Here is a 24849-nt window from a genome sequence, read left to right on the forward strand (position 1 = left end):
GCAGAAATGTCTAATCAAGTCCTTTGCCCGTTTTTTAGCCAGGTTGTTTGCTTTGTGGTTGAGTTTTAGGAGTTCTCTGTACACTCTAGATATTAATCCCTTATCAGATATGTGATTTCCAAACATCTCCTCTCATTCTGCGATTGCCCTTTTCCTCTGTTGATAGGGTCTGGATGCACAGATTTTTTAAAATTTTCATGAAGTCCAATTTCTCTATTTTCCTTTTGTTGCCTGTGCCTTCGGTGTCATATTCAAGAAATCATTGCCAAAATCTAATGCCATTAAACTTTGGGGCACTTGTGCTTTTTAAAAGACCTTTTAATGACAAGTTCCCCAGTTTGGGGAGTTCAGAGCCCTGAAACCTAACTATAAGTGTCCCCAATGCAGAAAGTACATAAGAACCAGAGTGCTTAATCAACATTTCTGTTGGCAAGCGAGGTCCCAAGGAGCGTGTGGAAGCACAGCAGAAGTAACATGGAGGACTTTTAGGCATGTTCTCTGCCACCTTAGTTTCCTCCCTCTTTCTCCATATATCCCTCCCATTTTTCATTCCTTCCTTCCTTTCAGATAACATGTCTGGGGAAGGATATGGTGAGGAAAATGCTTTTACCTCACTCCCCTATAACAACACTGACCACCCCATGAGCCTTGGAGAAACAATTTGCCTAATTTGGAGAGAAAAACTCCATTCAAGCCCTGCTGGGATGCACGTTCAAATCTGCGTGACCACAAAACCCACGTTCATGGACCCACTTGCCTCTATTGCTTTTTTAAGCTATAGGAATGCTGGATGAGGAATGTTGTCTGTTATTAACTAGCAAAACACGATCCCCCTTTGAGCCTTCATGTCATTATCTATAAGATGAAAATGGACAAGAACATCTCCAGTGTTACTTTTGAAATTTTCAGTGCTATCTTACATGAAAATAACATGAAGACACAGAAGCAAACCTGCCTTATTCCCCCTTATGCCTTGACTTCTTGGCCTGCAGAGAGGCCTCCAAGACCCTCCTTGGACGATCCAGGGTTCAGCCCAGCACTGAGCTAGACGACCATGGGCTCCCCTTCCGTGAGTGAGTCTTTGCATGACTGTTTTGGGTTTCTTTCCCTAGACTCCCATTTCTTAAACGTTTAACAGGAGAGCCAGTCACAGATCTCCCTTTCACCCGAGGGCTGGCAGGTCACGAGGTCGCCAATATTTGTTTTATGTACTGCTAAGAGATTAAGGGGCAGTATAATTTCAGAGAAAAGTTAGGTTCTCTGGAAGTCAGGAACCCCAGCATCCTGCCCTTAAACACTCGAATGACCTTGAGCAATGAAAGGTCTCCAGACCTTCATTTCTCATCTTCAAATGAGAAGACAAATTGGACAACATCACTGTTTCCTAAAGTGTGGTGTGTACACCGCTGTGGAAAGTAAGCAATAGGTAGAAACAAGTTAGGTGCTTTTATCTTATGTATATATCTATAAATACTTAAATAGCCTCTCAGCTCTACAGTATCTTAGCTATTATTGCTACAGCAAGGCTGAAGTCGGTGACACACACACAAGCAAGACCCAATGCTAGTACATGCGGTGAAGGTATCGCACCTTCAGGAATTGTCCTTTCCACCCAAACTGTCCAGAAAGATTGACACCGATGAAATGGATCGCTATTGTGGATCCTCATGTACCAAATTCCCATGAGCTTTGCTGAGAAGACCTCAGCAGTGCATCAAAGCATCCCTTTGATGCAATGTGAATAAGGTTTAAAAAAGTTATTAATGTGGTTAGTAACTGACTGCAGTTTGGGAAATCCTACACTTGATTTCTTGGTTTCTTCCACGTCTAGCTGTCTTTGACGTGTGACGTGCTTAGACAAAAGTCAGTGTGCTCTCTTCAGGTCAGTCTTAATCTATAACCTGTGTTATACATGTGCCTCATTAAGGACAAATTTCTAGTTCCAGATGGGGAATTTGGAGCGGGCTCTTTTTTCTCTAAATGAATGGGGCTCTACTCCAAGAACACAGACTTCACATATATGGGTATAAACACATACATACACCAGTCAAGTCACTTTCTATCCCTCTATTCACTGTTTAGGCCCTGAAGGTATTGTTTACAGCTGGACACTTGGCTTGCAGGGAAGAATCTCATCCACCTGAGATCTTAGGCCCAGTGCCTCCAATCCCCTCCTCTCTTTCTGTTAAATTTCTGCAAAGGCAGGAAGTACCAGAGTGATGCAGAGGTTGGCTGGAAGGTTGAGAAGAGGCCCCAAAGATGTAAGGCTTAGGATGACCCTGAAGAACAGATGGGGTTTGGGCAGTCGGCATGGAAGCTAGAGAAAATTCCAACTGGGCAAGGAAGGAGTGGGCACTATAAATGGGGGACAGGGAAAAGACTGGAACACAGGGTTTGGACTGGGAAGTAAAGAGGATGCTATAAGGCAGGTTCGAGGGGTGGGTTAGAGAGAGCATGATGGCCCGCTAAATCTTTTAAGCTCCACTCTGTGCCACTCACGTGCTACAAAAGGATTTATTTCAGTGTGAGGTAAGATGTAAGTGCTACTTTAAGAATTTAACTGAACCAAAATGACCTGGGGACCAGGATGCTAGTCTACTGTTCTAGGTACCGTTCTCCTGGGGAAAAAAGCCAACGTACAATGGTGCATTAGTCTGTTTGGGCTGCCATAATAGAATACTAGAGACTGGAGGCTTAAACAACAGAAATTTCCTTTCTCGCAGTTCTGGAATTCTGCAGTCTAAAATCAAGATGCCAGCAGAGCTGCTTCCTTCTGAGGCCTCTCTTCCTGGCTTGCAGACAGCTGCCTTCTCACTGAGTCCTCACATGGTCTTACCTGTGTGTGTGCATGGACAGAGAGAGGCCGCTGATGTCTCTATCTTCTTATAAGGACACGAGTCCAGTCTGATTAGGGCTTCACCATTATGACTTTATTTAACCTTAATTACCTCCTTAAAGCCCCTATTTCCTAATACAGTCACATTAGAGGTGAGGGCTTTAACTCAGGAATTGGCGGGGGCGGGGCGTTTCTGCCCTATGTGAGAGGGCTGGGAATGGCACAGAGCACATCCCGCTGAAGGCTGTGCCTGTGCTGCCCTTCCCACCTTTTCCAGTGGTAAACTATAGGCAGAGAGGGAAGAGCGTTCTAGAACAGGCTTCATGACTTGCTTCAGTTCAAACCTATTCAAACCCAAGGACAAGCATTCACTCTTGTGGACCAGCACAGCTTACCAGATTTTCAGGGGTTGGGGGAGAGTTTAAAGCCCAAATAAAGTGTTAATTTCTCGTTGGCCGGGGCCACAAGCCGCCCACACAGTGTGGGCAGGTAGCTCCCTCAGCATCCAAACTCCCTCTGTGGGGAAATGAAACCCCCGGGGTCATTTGGAGGAAAGGTGCAGTTTCAATACACCCATACAAAGGGAGTAGAGTCATAAGATTTATTACTTTCAAAAATAGATAACTAATGAGAACCTACTGTATAGCACAGGGAACTCTACTCAATGCTCTGTGGTGGCCTAAATGAGAAAGAAATCTAAAAAGGAGGGGATATACGTACACGTGTAACTGATTCACTCTGCTGTACAGCAGAGACTAACGCAACACTGTAAAGCGGCTGTGCTCCAACAAAAATTAATTTACAAAAAATGATTTCTTACTTATATATCCCAGAAGCAAAGGGACACAGTGAGCCGGGGGAAGGGCAGTCTTCCACCCCAGGTCACAAGCCAGCAGGAGATAGAGCAGGGTAGCAAGCACCTAGTCCTTACAAGGTGATTGGGGCAGAGGCTACTAACTTTTCACAGGCTTAACTCTAAGTGGTTATTTTTTTTTTAACATCTTTATTGGAGTATAATTGCTTTACAATGGTGTGTTAGTTTCTGCTTTATAACAAAGTGAATCAGTTATACATATACATATGTTCCCATATCTCTTCTCTCTTGCGTCTCCCTCCCGCCCTCCGTATCCCACCCCTCTAGAGGGTCACAAAGCCCCGAGCTGATCTCCCTGTGCTATGCGGCTGCTTCCCACTAGCTAGTTTACGTTTGGTAGTGTATATACGTCCATGCCACTCTCTCACTTTGTCACAGCTTACCCTTCCCCCTCCCCATATCCTCAAGTCCATTCTCTAGTAGGTTTGTGTCTTTATTCCTGTCTTACCCCTACGTTCTTCATGACCTTCTTTTTTTTTCCCTTAGATTCCATATATATGTGTTAGCATACGGTATTTGTTTTTCTCTTTCTGACTTACTTCACACTGTATGACAGACTCTAGGTCCATCCACCTCACTACAAATAACTCAATTGCGTTTCTTTTTATGGCTGAGTAATATTCCATTGTATATATGTGCCACATCTTCTTTATCCATTCATCTGTTGATGGACACTTAGGTTGCTTCCATGTCTTGGCTATTGTAAATAGAGCTGCAATGAACATTTTGGTACATGACTCTTTTTGAATTATGGTTTTCTCAGGGTATATGCCCAGTAGTGGGATTGCTGGGTCGTATGGTAGTTCTATCTGTAGTTTTTTAAGGAACCTCCATACTGTTCTCCATAGTGGCTGTATCAATTTACATTAAAAAATTTTATTTTATACCCGCTTAGCTCTAAATGTTTTTAAACTTTTATTTATTTATGTTTTCTGGCCACACAGTGTGGCATGCAGAACTTCCCTGACCAGGGGTCAAACCCATGCCCGCTGCAGTGGAAGCTCAGAGTCTTAACCACTGGACCACCAGGGAAGCCCACTCAGTGGTTATATTAAAAGGTTCCACCAGGGAAGGCAAAGCAGGAACCTGTGGGGATACCCTAAACCTATCTAAAAGTCCAGACTCTGAACTTTTGGTGTTAGTAGGGTCACCATACTGTAAAATGCCTAGGCAGCCACTCAGAAAAACAAAATCGTTTTCCTCAAAGTTGTTTTCCTCATCACCCCTTTCTAGTTTTGACCCTCTTGCATTATGATCCCAGCTAGGACAGCAGGTGACATGACGCAGCTGCAGGAAGGGCTTGGGGAAAAAAGCTCAGTGAGGGCAGCCTGGAGTGGAGTAAGATAGATCCTGGGTGAAATCCCAGCTTCACCACTAGCTGTGTGACCTTGGGCAAGTGACCTCACCTCTCTGAGCTTCCATTAAAAAAAAATTTCCATTATCAAAAATTTTAAACAGAAAAATAGAAAGAGAATACAATGAACACTTATACATCCGCCCAGATTCAACAAGTCTAAACTCTGCCATATTTGCTTCAACTAAGCCACTTTAAAGTAAATTACAAACGCTAAGGACCATCGTCCCTAAATACTTTAGCATTTGTGTCCAACAAAAGAGAACATTTCCCCCCATAACCACAAAACTATTACGCCTCAATAAAACAGTTCCCTGGGACTTCCCTGGTGGTCCGGTGGTAAAGAATCCACCTTCCAATGCAGGGGACTCGGGTTCGATCCCTGGTCAGGGAACGAAGATCCCACATGCTGCAGGGCAACTAAGTCCACGTGCCACAACTACTGAGCTCCCACGCCTCAACTAGAGAGCCCGTGTGCCGCAAACTACAAAGCCCACACACCCTGGAACCCACGCTGGAACCCACCCTGGAACCCACAACTAGGGAGAGAAAATCCGCACGCCACAACTAGAGAGAAGCCCGAGCCCGCACGCTGCAACAAAAGATCCCGCATTGCCACAACTAAGACCTGACGCAGCCAAGAAAATAAATAAATATTAAAAAAACAATTCCCTTATATATATATATTATTTAATATTCTGGCCACATTGAAATTTCCGCAACTGTTCCCAAATTATATTTTACAGATGGTCCATTCACACCAAGATCCAATCAGAGACCTTGCATTGCATTTGGTCATTATGGATCTTAAATCACTGAGTTTCCATTCTGCTCATCTGTAAAATGGGAAAAGAATAATACATACCTCACAGGGTACACAAATTAGACATAATACATGTTAAGGGGTTAGGCTAGTGCATCCAAAAATGTACACTATTATTATTAGCTTCCTTACTGGACTTGCTCTGCTCAAGGCAGCAGTGCATTGGGATGGAGTGTCTTGAGATGTCAGTAGCATGGGCTAGAGATAATGAGGCAACAGGTCCCAGCATCCTCAGGGATGTAGACCCACAAGCTGCATTTTGCCCAGCCCTGGCCTGGGGATGGAGGGAACCAGTCTCACCTTGACCACCTTCAGCACCCCCGATTCCTGGTCCAGCCCATGCTCCCCCTGGAAGCTCTGCTCCCTCAGGAACTGCTCCACAGCCTGCACAGTCTCCAACACCTCTTTTTTCCACTTCTGGCTGGGATGCAGGCAGTGAGCCACGAAGGAGTTCAGCCTGGAAGCTGGGGTGACAAAGAGCTTCGGGGGCACTGCCATCTCTGTCTTGAGAGTACCACTGGTGGCTAGATATATACCCACACACCTACCCAGCTCCTGGCACACACACTCTTCTTTAAGGGGACTCCTCCTCAGCTGACCTCCAGCACCCTGTGGAATAAAGGACCAGAGTGGAGAGGAAACAAGGGGTGTCTGGCTGACCAGGGGATCCTCTTCCTGGAGGCCATTCACTGCAGCTGGGGTATCGAGGGACACTGGGTGAAACCACATTAACAGGCGGGGCTTTTAGTCACCCTTTCTGCTGTAGGTTTCATTTCTCACCTCTTAATTTTCCTTTTACAACTTGGAAACTGAAACTGGCTTGAGGATGGCTCTGGGAAAGGCAACTCCCCCAGGAGATGGGAGCTGGATGGTATCCACCAATCCCATCCCCACAACCTTGTCACCCAAAACAGGCTCAGTAAGAGCAGGCACTCGCTGGAGGTTGGGCTGAACAGTGGGAATTCTAGGGTTCCGCAGAACAAACTCTGGAATTCCAGTCTGCCCTTTGCCAGACTCTTAACCTCTCTGACTCTCACAGAAATAATCCTTAAAATGGGTTTAAGAATAATACCTACCCCATAGGTTGTGTGGATTAAGCAAGAGAACATTTAGCAGAGAAAACATTAAGTAAATGCAAGTATTGTTATTCGTTCACTGGACATCTATTGAGTGCTGGCTGGGTGCCAGACATTGTGCTAAGAAGACAATGTAAGACGTGGTTCCTGCCCCAGGGGCTCCCAGAGCAGTGGGGGAGACGCAGGAGACACAGAGAGTCCAGTGTCCTGTGTACTAGGAGAAAAGAGGGCACAGAAACTTGGTGGAAATTCAGGCAGAAGAGTTTCTTTGGGGTCACCTGTGGTGTCAGTGAACACCTGCTTGAGATGAGTCTTAAAAGACTGGGAACGCGGCCAGGAGACAGAGGGCACAAGACGGGATAAGGCTGAGAAGTGTGAATCATCCTGGTATGTGCCAGGACTCGGCTGTCAGATCCACGTTGGCATGGAGGGCAGGGAGGGGAGAGGTGAGAGCTGTGCCTGGACAGGTGGGCAGGGAATGAAACTCGGAATGCCATTCATTCATTCATTCAACAAACATTTGTTGCGTGCCTGCTATGTGCCAGGCAGGTGTCCTGGGGATACAGCAGTGAATAGGCAAAATTCTCGGACTGCAGAGAGCTAACCCTCTAATGGTGGAGACAGATAATAAACAGGATAAATAAGTAACATTATAATAATTAAGACGGTGATAAGTGCTAATCAGGAAAATAAAGCAGGGAAAGAGGTTAAAAGATACTGACTACGTGTGTGGGGGGGGTGAGAAGTGGCAATGTTCAGGGGTTCAGTCTCAAGAAAGGTGGCTAGGGAAGGTCTGAAAAGGAGACATTTGAGCAAAGACATGAAGGAGGCGAAGAGTGAGCGGTATGTATGTCAGAGGGAAGAATGAGAGAAAGTGGGACTTCCCTGGTGGTCCAGTGGGTAAGACTCCACTCTCCCAATGCAGGGGGCCCAGGTTCGATCCCCGATCGGGGAACTAAATTCCACACGCATGCCGCAGCTAAGAGTCTGTATGCGGCAACTAAGAAGTCCACACGCCCCAACGAAAGATCCCGTGTGCCGTGACTGAGAGCCGGCTCAGCCACAAATTTAAAATAAATTAAATAAATTAAAAAAATTAAAGAAGAATGGGAGAAGGAACAGCAAGTGCAAAGGCCCTGTGGCGGCAGTATGCCTGGTGGGATTGAGGAATAGCAGTGTGACTGGAATGGAATGATCAAAGGGGGAGAGTGGGAGGGGATGAGGTTTGAGTACAAGTGTAGGGGGCAAATTGTGTAGGATCTTGAAGACTACTAAGACTTTGGCTTTTACTCTGATTGAAATGGGGAACCACTGGGGAGTTCCAAGCAGAAGAGGGACATGGATGGACTTTCATTTTAACGGTATCACACTGGCTGTTCGTGGGAAGATTGGATTAAAAGCAGAGGGTGGGGAGTGGAGGTGAGAGCAGAAGCAGGAATTCAGTTAAGAAGCTACTACAACAGTCCAGGCAAGAGATGTGGCGCCTTGGATCAGAATGGTAGCAGTGAAAGGTAGGGAGAAGTGGTATGATTCAATTTTCTTATTATGGAAAATTTCAAACATGAACAAAAGTAGAATAATACAATGAACCTCCATGTACCATCCCCCATCTTCAACAATTATCAACCTGTAGACAGTTTTTTAAATGTTTATTCAGGTCTTCTGCCCATTTTTATTTTTATTGGCCACCCGGCACGCGGGATCTTAGTTCCCCAACCAGGGATTGAACCCATGCCCCCTGCAGTAGAAGCACAGAGTCCTAACCACTGGACCACCAGGGAAGTCCCAACCTACAGACAATCTTGTTTCAATGATATCTCCATCCACATCTCCCCTCCTGTATTATTTGGAAGTGAATCCCAGACCTCATATCATTTCACTGGCTATATTTTGAGTATAAACAGGTCTTGCTAAAGGATAGAGTGTGATGTGAGAGAAAAATTAGAGTCAAGGACCACTCTAAGGCTTTTGGCCTTAGCACTGGAAGGATGGAATTGTCCTTAACTGAGAAGGGAAAGACTGGGCCAGGGCACAGTGTAGGCATGAAGGTCGGGAGCTCGGCTTTGGAAGCAAACTTGAGTGTCTAGTGAGAGAGATCCAAGTTGGCTAGGGAGTTGCATATTTGAGTCTGGATTTCAGGGACGAAGTCTGGGGTTGAGATACAAATTACCAGCATAGATATATTTAAAGCCATGAGGCTGGATGGGTTCACCAAGGGAGTGAGTATAGAGCAAGACAAGAAAAGGACCAGTGACTGGGCCCTGAAACACTTAATAGTATTAAGTGATTGGGGAGAGGCAAGCATCCGGCAAACAAGAATGCGAAGGAGTAGCCAGGGAGGTGGAAGAAAAATCAGCAGTGTGTTTTGATAGCCAAGTGGAAACATTGTTCTAGGAAAGAGAAAGTGATCCACTGGGTCACATATCAGGTGAATCTGCGCTGACTTTGTCCTGAGGGCAGTGGCAAATCAGAGGAGCGACCAGAGGTGAAATGACCATTCTGGAAAGATTGGTCTGGCTGCTTCTGTGGGGAGGATGGATTGCAGGGGCCAGGGGTAGATATGTAGGGAAACGTGTCAGGACACTGTACAGTGATCCAGGTGAGAGGGAAGGTGACCCGGACTTGGCCGGAGAAGGGATGGGATTCTAGGTCTACCTTGGGGGAGGGTGAACAGGACTTGGTGACTACAGGTAGGAGGTGAGGGAAAAGACAGGATGGCTATCAGCTCTCTGGCTTGGGTACCTGGGTAATGGATGGAGGGTACTGTTAACAAAGGGAGGAAGATAAAAGGAGGAGTGGGAAGTGGGGAGGTCTACAAGGGTAGCTGTTTAAGCCAGAGAGCTTAAAAAAGTTGTCCACATTGCCTAATGCTTCCGATAAGTTCAGGAATATAGGTCTGAGAAGCACCCAAGAGGCTACTGGTGATCATTGTGGGTGAAATGTAAGGGAGAGCTGGGAGCAGAAGCCAGATTTTAGGTGCGGGGTTGAAGAGTAAGTTGGGTGAGGAGGATGGAGACCAGGAGTGTAGATAACACTTTCAAGAACTTTGTCGTGAAAGGGAGGAGAAAGACCAGGTGTTAGCTGGAGGAAGTGGTGGGGTGGAGGGTGTTTGTTGTCTTAAATACCATTTGGGGGAAAAAAAAAACCCTCAATCATGACACGTTTCAATTTAAACTTTCCAACTGGCTAACCCCAAACGGAAAGAATCACATTTTTAATTACATAAATTCTAAAAGTCTCCATATTTTCAAAGTTTGGTAGTGCCTGGTCCTTAAACAGTCCTATATTATAACTGTTTAAAGAGCAGTGGCAATTTCGCAAACCAAAGTCAACAATAAAGTGAGATTCCAAACATTTGTCCTATGTTTATAATGACAGATAATGAGCTTCAAGGCAATATAAAAGTTATTCAAACAAAAGTTATTCAAACATTCAGACCTTACATCTTAGTTTAAAACTTTTTTTGAAGTATAATTGATTTACAACACTATATCGGTTTCAGGTGTACAACATAGTTATTCAATATTTTTACAGGTTGTACTCCATTTGAAGTTATTATAGGCACTTCCCTGGTGATCCAGTGGTAAAGAATCTGCCTTCCAACAATTCAGGGGACACAGGTCTGATCCCTGGTCGGGGAACTAAGATCCTACAGGCGGCAGGGCAACTAAGCCCGCGTGCCACAACTACTGAGCCCATGTGCCCTGAAGCATGCAGGCCACAACTAGAGAGAAACCTCCACACCACAACGAAGAGCCCACGTCCTGCAATGAAAGATCCCGCACGCCTCAGTGAAGATCCTGCGTCTCGCAACTAAGACCCAATGCAGCCAAAAATAAATTAAATAAATAATAAACCTTTGAAAAACTAAAGTTATTATAATATATTGGCTCTATTCCCTGTGCTGTACAATATGTCCTTGTAGCTTATCTATTTTATACACAGTAGTTTGTACCTCTTAATCCCGTCCTCCTATTTTGCCTCTCCCCACTGGTAGCCACCACTTTGCTCAATAGACTTTACATATTAGTTTTGATTCATTTCATTATTCATTTTCATGAGATATCTGGGAGTTCAGCAGCTTTCAAGATTTCGAAAGGGGGAATTCCCTGGCAGTCCAGCGGTTGGGACTCTGGGCTTTCACTGCCAGGGACCAGGGTTCAATCCCTGGTCTGGTATTTAGGAACCTGCAGGCCTTGCAGAGTGGCCAAAATAAGGGAAAAAAAAAACGATTTAAAAAGGGAACATGGGGCTTCCCTGGTGGCGCAGTGTTTAGGAGTCCGCCTGCCGATGCAGGGGACGTGGGTTCGTGCCCCGGTCTGGGAAGATCCTACACGCCGCTGAGCGGCTAGGCCCGTGAGCCATGGCCGCTGAGACTGCGCGTCCGGAGCCTGTGCTCTGCAACAGGAGAGGCCACAACAGTGAGAGGTCCGCGTACCGCAAAAAAAAAAAAAAAAAAAAAGGGAACATGCAGTCGATTGTGTATTGGTTTTATGGTTTGTAGAAATGCCACGTAGTTGGGCACATTTCTATGGCGGTGGGGGAAGAGCTAGTAGTTAGGAAGGGTGTGGGCTGGGTTTTAGGAAGAGGAAGATACATAAAGATGGGTTTTCTCTTAGCTTGTGTTCCTCCAAATGCAGAGCCTGAGACAAGGAGTTGCATGAGACTTGTTTTGGGAAATGATCCCAAGGGACAGGTGTGGGGGATTGAGAAGGAGGAAAAAACAGTCCAAGAAATATCATGAAATTGATCAGTACTGTGGGCAGCTGAGCTTTGATCCCACTGGGGACCCTCTAAGGAGCAATGCAGAACGTGCCTCAAAATTATCCACCTGAGAGGTGGAGGAGGGGAGTATGCACTCGCTGCACTCACTGGTTCCTGTCTTTCAATGCGCCAAGGCTTACCCCCTGGGGTGTTAACTCCCTGGAACTTCCATATTTGCTCAGAATTACTTGGAAGGCTTGTTAAGACACAGATTGCTGAGTCCCACTACCAGAGAACCTAACTCAGGTAATTCTGGGCTAGTTGCTGAGAAGTTTTATTTCAAAGAGGTTCCAGATGATGTTGATTCTGCTGGTCTGGGGTCCTTACTTTTGAGAATCAATAACTTAGAGGTTTGAGCTTTGAAAGGTGACAACATGGGGGAGAAGGAAAGTTGACTCAAAGTCATGGAGTTGTGAGCCAGCATTCAGTGTTCTGGAATTGCAAGTGTTTGGCCACGTCTGGTATGTTCTGAGAGTGACGAGGAGAGACTGAGAGGTCAGCAAGAGCTAAATGGTCAAGAACCCTGAATGCCAAGCAAAGGAACTTCAACTTGATTCTGTAGGTAATAGGAGCCATTGGAGAATTTTAAGCAGGGGAGGATTCTGTTTCTATTTATGCTTCAGAAAGAGCACAGTGGTCTGGGTAGAAAGGGGTGAGCTAGGGGGACATGACCATAGAAGTCTACAAAATGAACAGCCTGATCTTGGCACTCGTGGGGACGTGGGGCCTCTCTTAACGAGCATGATGGTGTCACAATCCTTGATGTGCAGTCTGAGAAGCTATTGATTCCACAGTTTCTGGCCCCGGAACCTGAGTATCTGATCCTCCATGTAAGGTCCTCCAGCCTCTTCAATCTTCTCTTTCAAGTCGTGGATGGAGTCATCAGGGTCAATGGTGTAAGGCTTGCCCTGGCCACTGGAGTCCTTCATGAAGACCTGGACCTCAGGGGGGAAGGTCTCCAGCACCTGGAGGCTCCTGAAAGGAGAGACAGTGGTGTCCACTGGGGCCACATGTCCTCTTGTTTTCATAGTTTTGCCTTTCCCAGAATGTCATATGGTTGGAATCATCCAGTGTGTAGTCTTTTCAGACTGGTTTCTTTCAACTAGCAATATGCATTTAAGCTTCTTCCATGGCTTTTCATACATCACCACTCACAGTAACAAATTATGTTTTTCTTGTGATGAGAGCTTTTAAGATCTACTCTCTTAGCAACTTTCAAATACACAACAATATTGTTAGCTATAGTCACTACATTATACATGACATCCCCAGGACTTATTTATCTTATAACTTGAAGTTTGTACCTTTGGTCCACCTTCAGCTATTTCACCCACCTCCCACCTCTGGCAACCAGTCTATTCTATGTATCTGTGAGTTGTTTCTTCTTTGCTTTTAAAGATTCCACATATAAGTGATCTCATACAGTATTTATGTTTCGCCCTCTGACTTAATGCACTTAGCATAATGCCCTCAAGGTCTATCTGTGTTGTCACAAATGGCAGATTTCCTTCTTTTCATGTGGCTGAATAAAATTCCATTATCTATCTATCTATCTATATCTATCTATCTATCTATCTATATCTATATGTCACATTTTCTTTATCCATTCACCTGTTGGACACTTAGTTGTTTCCTAGTCTTGATTTGCCTATTTTATTTTATTTTTTTACACACACTGCATGACATGCGGGCCTTAATTCCCTGACCAGGGATCAAACCCATGCCCCCTGCAGTGGAAGTGTGGAGTCTTAACCACTGGACCACCAGGGAAGTCCCCTGCTTTGCCAATTTTAGAATCAGGTTATTTGTTTTGGTTTGTTTGTTTGTTTGTTTTTTGCTATGGAGTTGTTTGAATTCCTTATAGATTTTGGATATTAACCTCTTATCATACATGTGGTTTGCAAATATTTTTTCCCATTCCTAGGTTGCCTTTTCATTTTGTTGATTGTTTCTTTTGCTCTGCAGGAGCTTTTTAGTTTGATGTAGTCCCATTGGTTGCTTTTTGTTTTTGTTGCTTGTGGTTTTGTTGTCATACCCAAAAAATCATCACCAAGACCAATGTTAAAGAGCTTTCTCTTTATGTTCTCTTCTAGGAGTTTTACAGTTTCAGGTCTTACATTTAAGTCTTTAATCCATTTCAAGTTAATTTTTACAAATGGTGTAAGATAGGGGTCCACTTTCTTTGTTTTGCATGTGGGTATCCAGTTTTCCCAACACCATTTACTGAAGAGACTATCTTTTCCCTGTTGAGTATTCTTGGATCCCTGTCAATTAGTTGCCTGTATGTGTGTGGATTTATTTCTCGGCTCTTGATTCTGTTGCATTGGTGTATGTGTCTGTTTTCATGCCAGTACCATACTATTTTGATTACTCTAGCTTTGTAGTATAATTTGAAATCAGGAAAAGTGTTGCCTCCAGCTTTGTTCTTCTTTCTCAGGATTGCTGTGGCTTTTGAAGTCTATTGCAGTTCCATACCAATTTTAGGATTGTTCTTCCTATTTATATAAAAAATGTCATTGGAATTTTGATAGGGATTGCACTGGATCTGTAGATTGCTTTAGGTTGTATGGACATATACTCTCTGACTGAGATGTGCATGTAAATGATTTGCCTAAGACTTATTAAAGCAAAACAAAAAAAGTCAAAGAAACTGCTACATTAGAAAATACTAAACATGTAGAGTATGGGCGGCTGGTGTGTGCTCGGGATGACCCAGCCCCCTCCAGGCCAGAGAGGTGGGTGGGAAGCAGCAATTACAACAGACAAGGATGACCCTCCCTGTTTACCCCTCCCTCTGGGCCCATTTTATTCCGGGCTGCATCGTTTAAACTCAAAACACACTTTTAATATAGGGCCCTTGTAGCCATCTTGTTGTGCTACTCTTCACAACCCATGAGCAGGGTCACAGGAAACTGTAAACAGGTCTGGCTTTCCATGTTACCACTCATACAAGCCAGTGCTTTTCCCACTTGATCTACAGATCACAGACACGTGAGGATTATGCAAAAGAACAAGAACAAAGCTTTATTATAAGTTTCACATCGAAACAGGGTCCACACGAGGCCCAGCCTGGGAGGAGGTGGACACTGATGGCCTCGCCACAAAATTATTGGCTCAGGCCAACTTCCTCCTCTTAAACCCCAAGGTAATGAATCGTGACCCGGAGGAGAATGACTTGGTCGATGGCCCAGCGGTTTGTTGTCCAGCCAAGCGCTTGGCAGGTGATGAGGGGGCCCTAAGAGCAAGGCTGCACCTTGCTGTGCCCACTGCGGAGCTGGGGCTGATAGTAGTAGAGGCCGGAACCGACACACCCCTAAAGTCAGTCTTGGCTGGGCATGGGTTGCGCCCTCCGCTGGAAGTAGGGGGGCCCTGCCTGGGTGCGCCCACGGGGATGTGACCTAAGATGGGCCCTCCCGTAACACTGAGAGCTGCAAACATGCAGCTCAGATCTCGGGCAGCCGCTCTGCTCCCAAAACCCAGCTGTGTGCTGGCATGGGTGCCCACGGTGGAACTTGTGGATGATGAACCCACAGAAGATGTTTGTGCGGGGCCGCCCGAAGCTGGGGGGCCTGGAGCAGAGGCAAAGGCTGAAGCTTTCCTTTTCCTATGCTGGGGAGAGCTGCCACAGGCGGTGGTTCCTCGCTGCTGCCAATCAGGGCCCCCAGGGATGTGACTTAAGATGGAGGCAGTAGTGCCTCCAAACCCAGGCTTCTTCTTAGGGCTGGGTCCCGTGGTCACCATGGGGTGGCTCTGGTGAGGAGGGCCCCAGGAGTTCAGGCCCACGCTGCCCCCTTTGCTGTGTGTGGTGCTCGGGGGTCCCCTCGTTGCTGTTGTAAGGCTGAGAGCTGCAAACATGCAGCTCAGATCTCGGGCAGCCGCTCTGCTCCCAAAACCCAGCTGTGTGCTGGCATGGGTGCCCACGGTGGAATTTGTAAATGATGAACACCCAGAAGATGCTTGTGCGGGGCCGTCCGAAGCTGCGGGGCCTGGAGCAGAGGCAAAGCCTGGAGCTTTCCGCTTCCTATGCTGGGGAGAGCTGCCACAGGCGGTGGTTCCTCGCTGCTGCCAATCAGGGGCCCCAGAGATGGGCTGGGTAGTGGCTCCAGGCTGCAGAGGAAATCTCAGAGTTTGGGTGCGGGACCTGAGTGCAAGCAAGCTGCTGGTGACTGTGACTGAGGATGTGCTGTCACTGGGGGGCGTCTGCCGGGCCTGGGTCGAGGAGAAGAGGCTCCCACTGGAGCCAGGGGCGGACCCCAAGAGGAGAGGATGGGAGGGTGGAGTGGTGTCCATGGGGGTGACCTCAGGGTCAGAAGCGGCCTGGGGTGCCAGGCCCGCAGATGTGCCGGGTGAGGGTCTGGAACTGACAGTACACGTAACGGGCAGGCTTGGGGAGGGGGCAGTAGGGCTGGTGACGGGAGGGAGGTTCTGTGGGGTGAAGACAGGAGAGTCCACACACATGGGTTTCCTATGCTGGGGAGAAATGCCCAGGTCCCCGATGGCATAGGTCTCACCCCGCAGCGCACTGTTGATGCGCCGGAAGGCTGCTTGCTTCTCCGAGTCTAGGTCTTCAGCGGTGACCCGGAAACCCGGCTCAGGGGCTGGGGGCAGCCTCAGAGGCTCCCCTCGCCGGTGCGGCAGCAGAGGAATCCTGCGTTTTCGGGGCCTGGGACTGTCAGATGTGCGGGAGCCCTTCCTCCAGGGTCCTTTCTGCCCTCTTGCTGTCTCTGCATTTTTGTCAGGCTGGCTTTTCCTCCGGTAAACCACCGGAGCTGCAGAGGGCGATGGAGGGCCCTCCTCGCCCCCTGTCTTTGTAGACTTCTGGGGCAGCCCTTGCGGTATAGCGGGACCCCTCCTTCTTTCCACTGGCAGGAAACCTCGGGTGGAGCTATATGAGCTCGTGATGGCGTTTCTTTGGGGGCAGGAGCTCATACAAGAGGTCTGCTGTTTCCTGGCGGATCTGTCCTCTGCCCACTTGGCGTGGAGGTCTCTCTGCAGAGGTCCAGACCTGGGCACGAAGAAAGAGCCCCCCAGGGGCCTAAATGCAGATCGTGCGTCCCCGGTGTCATTGGGGCCGCTTCTCTGGTCATCGTTCCTCACTGTGACTGTGGGGACTTCCTCCTGCTTGGCCATCCCTTGCCCCCTCTCTCCCAGGGCCCTCAACACCGTCTTCTCGGTGCTGTAGTTCGGGACACAGCTGGGTGTCGTGGCCGGCACTGGCTGCCCCTGCGCCACACTGGCAGTGACTGTGTCCACTGCGGACACTGAGCTGCGGGACGTCGTGGAGGTGCGAGCACCCATCACTGCCTTCTTCCGATGGCCTCGCCTGAAGATGGAGATAAGGATCCCCATAAGGAGTGCAGCGTCTGCGGGATGGTAGAATGGGGTCTCAGAGACTCTGTGGCAAAGCGCAGATGCAGAGTCACTGGACACTTGTGGGCTGGCCTGCGAGTGGATAGCCGGCCATAGACAGCTGGGTGGCCCGGGCCGGCCACGGGAAGTCGGTGGGCGCGGGGAGCGGGCTGGGGGCAGCCGAGCCCTCCTGGCAGGTGCTGGTCCCCCAGTGCCCGGGGCGGGGGTGAGGGGCAGGGCCTACCTAAGTAACTGCTCCTAGAGAACTTAGGTGAGGTCGGTCCGTGGATACAGAGCTGGGCTCTGAGCACTCTCCTTCAGCTGCCAACTCGGCCAAAAGTGGAGTGCGCTCTCTTTGGCCTGTTGCCTTTTTATACTCTGAAACCTGTGAGCGAACAATGGGCGTGCGTTGGTGGGGCGCAACAATTTAGGGAGGGGTGGCGCATGCGCAGAGTACACGTCAGGCCCTGGGGCGCACAGGTGAGGATGCGCGCCCCTGGACCGTCTAGCGCTTCTGAATCCCCCGGGAGTCTGAGGGCTGGAGGTGTTTGCCTTGAGGGTGATGAGCTTCTTGGCAGGACAGCTGGCCCTTCTCCCCTGGCCGCGCCCCAGTGCTGTCGGGGTAACTAACTGGACTGGATGGGATCCCCGCCCAGCAACGTGGAGCAAGGTTGCTGGCTGTGCAGCTCCCACAAGAGGCGGCAGCTTTGGCAGCAGCGCCTCTGTGTTCCCCTGGCGCCACTGGAGGGGAGAGCCGCTAAGAACGGAAGTGCCCACACCATCCAGATCCTGCTGGGGTGACACCTGAAGTGGTGGCCAGGGCTGGCTGAGAGGGCCATACTTACCATATGACCCAAAAACCCACTCCTAGGCAGTTAACCAAGAGAAAAACTTTTCACAAAACACAAATGTGAATGTTTTAGCTATCTTGTCCACAATTCCTAAATATAGGACTATTGAGGTTATCCAATTTTCTTGAGTTTGTCATTTTTTAATTGTTCTTGGAATAACACTATGTATACGTATTGTTTCACAGTCTAGAGTTAATATTTTACCAATTAAATAAAATTCAGAAGGCTTACATCCATATAGATTCTTTTACCTTCCACTCTTTGTTATAGCTGTCATATGTGTCACCTTTATATGACTTCAACGCCACCCTCTGAGACTGTGGTATCCTTTTTTCATACATATACAGGGAACTCCCTGGCGGTCCAGTGGTTAGGACTCAACACTTTCACTGCTGGGGCCCCGGCTTCAGTCCCTGGTAGGGGAACTAAGATGCCGCAGGCCACGCAGGCGTGGCCAAAAAAAAAAAAAAGTCATACATATATAAAATAATGTAAGAGGATAATTTTTCCAGATACTTGCCATTTTTGTTGCCCTTCCTTTGTTCCTGAAGTTGCAAGCTTACTTCTTTCTTGTGTCATTTCACTTCAGCCTGAAGAAGTTCCTTTCATGTAATGTTTTTATAGCAAATTGTCTGGTGATGAATTCTCTTAGTTTTCTCTCATCTCCATCAGACTTCATTTTGGCTTTTGTTTGGCTTTCAGTCTTTAAGGATATCCTTGCTTTAAGGATATCATATCCTGGTTTGGTCTTTTCCTTTAATACTTTAAAGATGTTATTCCATTCTTTTCTGGTCTCTGTTTTCTGATGAGAAATCACAGTCCTTCAAGTTGACATTCTGTGATGTATAACAGGTCGGTTTCCTTGACTGCTTTCAAGATTATTCTTCACCTTGGCTTTTTTATCAGATTGTGTGTCAGGGTGAGGCTTTCTGAGCTTAGGTCTGTGTCTCGAAATCAGTGACGTTTTCAACTATTCTTTTCCTCATATATTTTCTTCTGCACCTTTCCTTCAGACCCTCCAACGGCACAAAAGGTAGAACTTGCAATATTGTTTCACATGTCTCTGAGACTTAATTTTTGTTCAGTCATGTATCCTCTTTGTTTTTCAGATTGTGCCATTTCTATTGATCCATAAGTTTTCTGAATCTTTCCTCTGTTTTCTCTGTTCTGTTATTCAGCCCATCCAGTGAATGTTTGCTTTTGGATATTGCATGTTAAGTTCTAAACTTTCCATTTGCTTCTTTTTCATAGTTTGTACTTCTCAGTGAAGAACTTCTTTCCATTAATTTCAAGAGGATTTACCTTTAACTCATGGAGCATGGTTGTAATGGATGCTTTGTCTGCTAATTCCTCCATGTGGGTTATTTCAGGGCTGGGTCTGTTGATTGCATTTTTCTCTTGAGAATTTGTCACATTTTCCTAGTTCTTTGTATGCTCCGTTGTGTGATTTTGGGTGGTATCCTGGAAAGTTTGCTTATTATGTTTCGAGACTCTGGTTCCTATTAAAATCCTCAGGAGATTGATACTTTTCCTTTTTCTGTGGTTTTTATTAAGCAATTCATGAACCTATGGTCAAACAGGTATTGTGCCTTGTCTTCTGAGTTGTTCCAGTCTTGGTGCAGTTTTCAGGACACTGCTGTGCTGTTTGTGTCCACATGGTGCACGTACCACTCAGGGGTTAATCTCGGAATTGAGTGGCAGTTTATACTGTAGTTCACTTCCGCAAGCCTCTACTCTGCCTCGTTGGCTCTGTCTGTGCATGAGGCTCAGGGGGATCCCAGGACTTATGTGGGCTCGTACACAGACCTAAATAATCTCCTCCTATAGCTCTCTCCTCTTTGGAATTCTACCCACATTCTCAGGCTTCAGGGGCCCCTCCTACATGTTCCTTAAAGTGTTTAAGCCGCCATGCTGTCATGCAGTTCCCTATGACCAGGTTGACCTTTCAGGTGAAATAGCAAGAGAAAAGAAAGGAAAATAACGGCATGCCCCCACACTCTTCAGACAATAGGAGCCTCTTAACCTGTTCCTTTGTCCAGAGACACAGGCCATTTCTCAGTGAAGGCCTCTGCCATCACTGAGGTTGCAGGGGAGATGTGGTAACTGGGGAGAAAAAGACCAATGGGGATGACCCCCTCACTCCTCAACATCCAAGCCCCCCACTTTCTCACTTGTCTGGCTAGAAATAAAAGGTTGATCCCATGGTTTTAACTTTCAGCTGTTGCTGGACTTTGCGTGCCTTGCGTAAGCTGGGAGACAGAGGCAGGAAAAAAACCCGCCATAATCACCCTGTTACGGGCTGTTATTCAACTTTGGACTTCCAGGCCCCATCTGCCTGTTAGCGTTCACTTCTTAGAGTTTCAAGTGCATGCTGTTTGTCCTCTATCTTGCTCCATGCGGCTCTCAAGCCCTCGTAATATGACCACAGTTCTCGTGCCACATGTAAACATTCGAACACTTTGCAGATACTGAATTAAAAATCTATTATTTACATTGACTCCACCATTTTTATTTTCCTGGTGTGTTCATTAGAAAATTCAAAATTACATATGTGCCTGGCATTATGTATTTTTTGGTGAGCAGTGATCCAGAGGATGGAAATGTATGCCTCCTTCGACTCCTTCAACTTAACCCCACTCTGGGGCAATGTCCCAGCCAGGCAGAAACTGCAGGTGGAGCTGGAGACCTTGAAGAGTTTGGCTATACTTCCAGCTCAGCCCAAAGCCCAAGGATGATTCTGGACTTTCATTCTGACTCGTGCATTTCAGATCTTTCTGGGTTTGGACCTGGTATATATGTCCCTCCCAGCCCGCCCTGCCTGCCCCTTCAGTTGTCACCCCAGCAGGATCCGGTTGGCTTGGGCACTTCTGGGTTTTTTTTCTTTTTTTTGCACTTCTGTTCTTAGCGGCTCTCTCCTCCAATGTTACCAGGTGGGAGGGCAGGTGGACGCACAGGCGCTGACGCCAAATCTGCCACCTCGGGCGGCGGCTGCTGAGCCAGGTACCCTGCTCTCCAGCTTTCCTGCTCTGGTGGCCGGGGACCCATCCTGTACAGTTAGAGCCGGCCGGGGGAGAAGGGGCAGCTGCCCTGCCAAGAAGCTCATCACCCTCAAGGCAAACACCTCCAGCCCTCAGACCCCCGGGGAGATTCAGAAGCGCTAGACGGTCCAGGGGCGCGCATCCTCACCTGTGCGCCCCAGGGCCTGACGTGTACTCTGCGCATGCGCCACCCCTCCCTAAACTTTTGCGCCCCGCCAACGCACGCCCATTGTTCGCTCACAGGTTCCAGAGCTGCATCCCAGCAACAGGCCAAAGAGAGCGCACTCCGATTTTGGCCGAGTTGGCAGCTGAAGGAGAGTGCTCGGAGCCCAGCTCTCTATCCAAGGACCGACCTCACCCAAGTTCTCTAGGGGCAGTTACTTAGGTAGGCCCTGCCCCTCACCCCCGCCCCGGGCACTGGGGGATCAGCACCTGCCAGGAGGGTTCATCTGCCCCCGGCCCGCTCCCCACGCCCACCAACTTACCGTGGCCGGCCCGGGTCACCCAGCTGTCTATGGCCGGCTATCCACTCGCAGGCCAGCCCACAAGTGTCCAGTGACTCTGCATCTGCGCTTTGCCACAGAGTCTCTGAGGCCACATTCTACCATCCCGCAGACCCTGCGCTCCTTTCTGGGGGTCCTTATCTCCATCTGCAGGCGAGGCCATCGGAAGAAGGCAGTGATGGGTGCTCGCACCTCCACGACGTCCCGCAGCTCAGTGTCCGCAGTGGACACAGTCACTGTCAGTGTGGCGCGGGGGCAGCCAGTGCCGGCCACGACACCCAGCTGTGTCCCGAACTACAGCACCGAGAAGACGGTGTTGAGGGCCCTGGGAGAGAGCGGGCAAGGGATGGCCAAGCAGGAGGAAGTCCCCACAGTCACAGGGAGGAACGAAGACCAGAGAAGCGGCCCCGATGACACCGGGGGCGCACGATCTGCATTTAGGCCCCTGGGGGGCTCTTTCTTCGTGCCCAGGCCTGGACCTCTGCAGAGAGACCTCCACGCCAAGTGGGCAGAAGACAGATCCACCAGGAAACTGTAGACCACTTGTATGAGCTCCTGCCCCCAAAGAAACGCCATCACGAGCTCATATAGCTCCACCCGAGGTTTCCCGCCAGTGAAGAGAAGGAGGGGTCCCGCCATACCGCAAGGGCTGCCCCAGAAGTCTGCAAAGAAAGGGAGCGAGGAGGGCCCTCCGTCGCCCTCTGCAGCTCCGGTGGTTTACCGGAGGAAAAGCCAGCCTGACAAAGATGCAGAGGCAGCAAGAGGGCAGAAAGGGCCCTGGAGGAAGGGCTCCCGCACATCTGACAGTCCCAGGCCCCGAAAACGCAGGATTCCTCTGCTGCCGCACCGGCGAGGGGAGCCTCTGAGGCTGCCCCCAGGCCCTGAGCTGGGTTTCCCTGTCGCCACTGAAGACCTAGACTCCGAGAAGGAAGCAGCGTTCCGGCACATCAACAGTGCGCTGCAGGGTGAGACCTAGGCCATTGGGGGCCTGGGCGCCATGCAGCCTTCCTGTCCCTTTCTGCTGCCTGCCGCAGGGGCTGCTTCTCCGCAGAAAATGTTTCATAGTTATTTCTAGTTTAATATGATCATGGTACATTAAAATGTATTAGTGCTTGCCTGTGAACACTAAGGTCACTTGACTTGTAATTGTCTATGTTGTTCTATATTTTTGTGACTAAAGGCATTACTTGGGGGAATGAAAAGAATATCTTGAAGCGATTTTGGCTTTTGATCTGCCACTAACTCCTATTTAACCTTAATTCAGGGGTCGGATTCTTTGACCCAAGGAAACAGAATAGTATAAAAAGAAAGAATGTGAGTGTCAGATGGTGGCAGTGATTAAGTATAGCAAGAGACGCCTTTGCAAAAGTTACTCTTGGTCCCACAAGACTCTCACTTAGCTGTGTGACCGTGGGCAAGTCACTTCACCTAAATCTCTGAATTATAGGGCTGTGCTGATGATTTAAAAGTGACTGAGCACGGTGGACACTCGGAAATCCTGGGTTCTCAATAAAGCCACTGCCCTGCTCTTTGGTCCTTTGGGATTACTATATTAGTAAAATTTATACTTGACAGTAATTTTAGCTTAAAGTTTATTTTGTCTATTTCATCTCAGGCTTTTGGCTAAGATCAAGTGTAGTATCTGTTCTTGTCAATTTAAATAGCAAGAGAAAAGAAAGGAAAATAACGGGCATGCCCCCACACTCTTCAAACAATAGGAGTCTCTTAACCTGTTCCTTTGTCCAGAGACACAGGCCATTTCTCAGTGAAGGCCTCTGCCATCACTGAGGTTGCAGGGGAGATGTGGTAACTGGGGAGAAAAAGACCAATGGGGATGACCCCCTCACTCCTCAACATCCAAGCCCCCCACTTTCTCACTTGTCTGGCTAGAAATAAAAGGTTGATCCCATGGTTTTAACTTTCAGCTGTTGCTGGACTTTGCGTGCCTTGCGTAAGCTGGGAGACAGAGGCAGGAAAAAACCCCACCGTAATCACCCTGTTACGGACTGTTATTCAACTTTGGACTTCCAGGCCCCATCTGCCTGTTAGCGTTCACTTCTTAGAGTTTCAAGTGCATGCTGTTTGTCTTCTATCTTGCTCCATGCGGCTCTCAAGCCCTCGTAATATGACCACAGTTCTCGTGCCACATGTAAACATTCGAACACTTTGCAGATACTGAATTAAAAATCTATTATTTACATTGACTCCACCATTTTTATTTTCCTGGTGTCTTCATTAGAAAATTCAAAACTACATATGTGCCTGGCATTATGTATTTTTTGGTGAGCAGTGATCCAGAGGATGGAAATGTATGCCTCCTTCGACTCCTTCAACTTAACCGCACTCTGGGGCAATGTCCCAGCCAGGCAGAAACTGCAGTGTGTCTTGGAGAAGGTCTTTTGCATTGAGATAGTAGGATGCTCTTTTAGCTTCAAGAACTTGGATGTTGTTGAGTTTAACCTGGTATAAGTTCAAATTAGAGTGTTTTAATTTTAGGATGTTAAAGGTAATCCCCATGGTAAACACAAAGAAAAGAGCTATAGAATATTCCCAAAAGGAAGTGAGAAAGTAATTTAAATATTGTATTGTAAGAAATCAGCTAAACACACACAACGAAAGAGAGGAATGCAGGAAATGAGGGGCAAAAAAGCTTTGGGCAGATGGAAAAGAAACAGCACAATAGCAGAAATAAGTCTTTTTTTGGTCAGCAATTACTTTAAATGTAAATGCATTAAACTCTCCAATCAAAATACAGAGATTGGCGGAATAGGTAAAAACATATGATCCAACTATATGCTGTCTACAAGAGACTTACTTGAGATCAAAAGACTCAAGCAGGCTGAAAGTTAAAGGATAGAAAAGGGAATTCCAAACTCAGTGAGAAAACTCAAATAGTAACCAAGAGAGCAGGAGTGTCTATACCAATATCAGACAAAATAGACTTTGAATTTAAAATGGATCAAAGAGTTAAATATAAGAGCTAAACTATACAAATTTCTGAAGAAAAAAAGGGATAAATCTTCATAGTCTTGGATTTGGCAATGAACTCTTAAATATGATAGCAAAGGCACAGACAACAAAAGGAAAAAGAAATTGGACTTTATCAAAATTAAAATCCTTTGTGTTTCAAAGAACACCATCAAGAAAGACATAATACAACCTTCAGAATGAAGGAAAATGTTTGCAAGTCATATATCTGATAAAGCCTAGTATTCAGAATATGTAAAGAACACTGGCAACTCAACAATAAAATGTCAAATAACCAAATTTTAAAAATGAGAAAAAGAATCTGCACAGATACTGCTCCAAAGAAGACACAAATTGCCAATAAGCACATGAAAACATGTGCAAAATTATAAGTCAAAATTATGCAAACTGAAA

General features: G+C 47.3%; 2 protein-coding genes and 1 pseudogene across 2 annotated transcripts in view; 2 read left to right on the top strand and 1 right to left on the bottom strand.

Moving 5' to 3' along the window:
• Window positions 1-24849, bottom strand: part of LOC149749906 (2'-5'-oligoadenylate synthase-like protein 2) — a 31136-nt gene that overhangs the window by 1061 nt on the left and 5226 nt on the right. Inside the window, exon 2 of the mRNA XM_089908536.1 lies at window positions 1-12702. This exon is cut by the window's left edge and continues 1061 nt beyond it. Coding sequence (XP_089764662.1) covers window positions 12507-12702 — 196 coding nt within the window. The 3' untranslated portion in view covers window positions 1-12506. The remainder of the gene's footprint in view (window positions 12703-24849) is intronic.
• Window positions 21502-23423, top strand: LOC149749907 (putative POM121-like protein 1). The gene has a single exon (XM_089908535.1). The coding sequence runs from the start codon at window positions 22016-22018 to the stop codon at window positions 22442-22444; it is 429 nt and encodes a 142-aa protein (XP_089764661.1). The 5' UTR covers window positions 21502-22015; the 3' UTR covers window positions 22445-23423.
• On the top strand, window positions 23072-23177 carry LOC149749908 (U2 spliceosomal RNA; annotated as a pseudogene).

The sequence above is a fragment of the Delphinapterus leucas genome, chromosome 3 (genome assembly GCF_059928025.1).
Source record: "Delphinapterus leucas isolate spDelLeu-1000000601 "Yukka" chromosome 3, BTC_Dleu_Yukka2, whole genome shotgun sequence".
NCBI lineage: Eukaryota > Metazoa > Chordata > Mammalia > Artiodactyla > Monodontidae > Delphinapterus > Delphinapterus leucas.

Excerpts from the sequence above, each read along its gene's own strand:
- LOC149749907 (XM_089908535.1), top strand. The coding sequence starts at position 22,016 with ATGAGCTCCTGCCCCCAAAGAAACGCCATCACGAGCTCATATAGCTCC.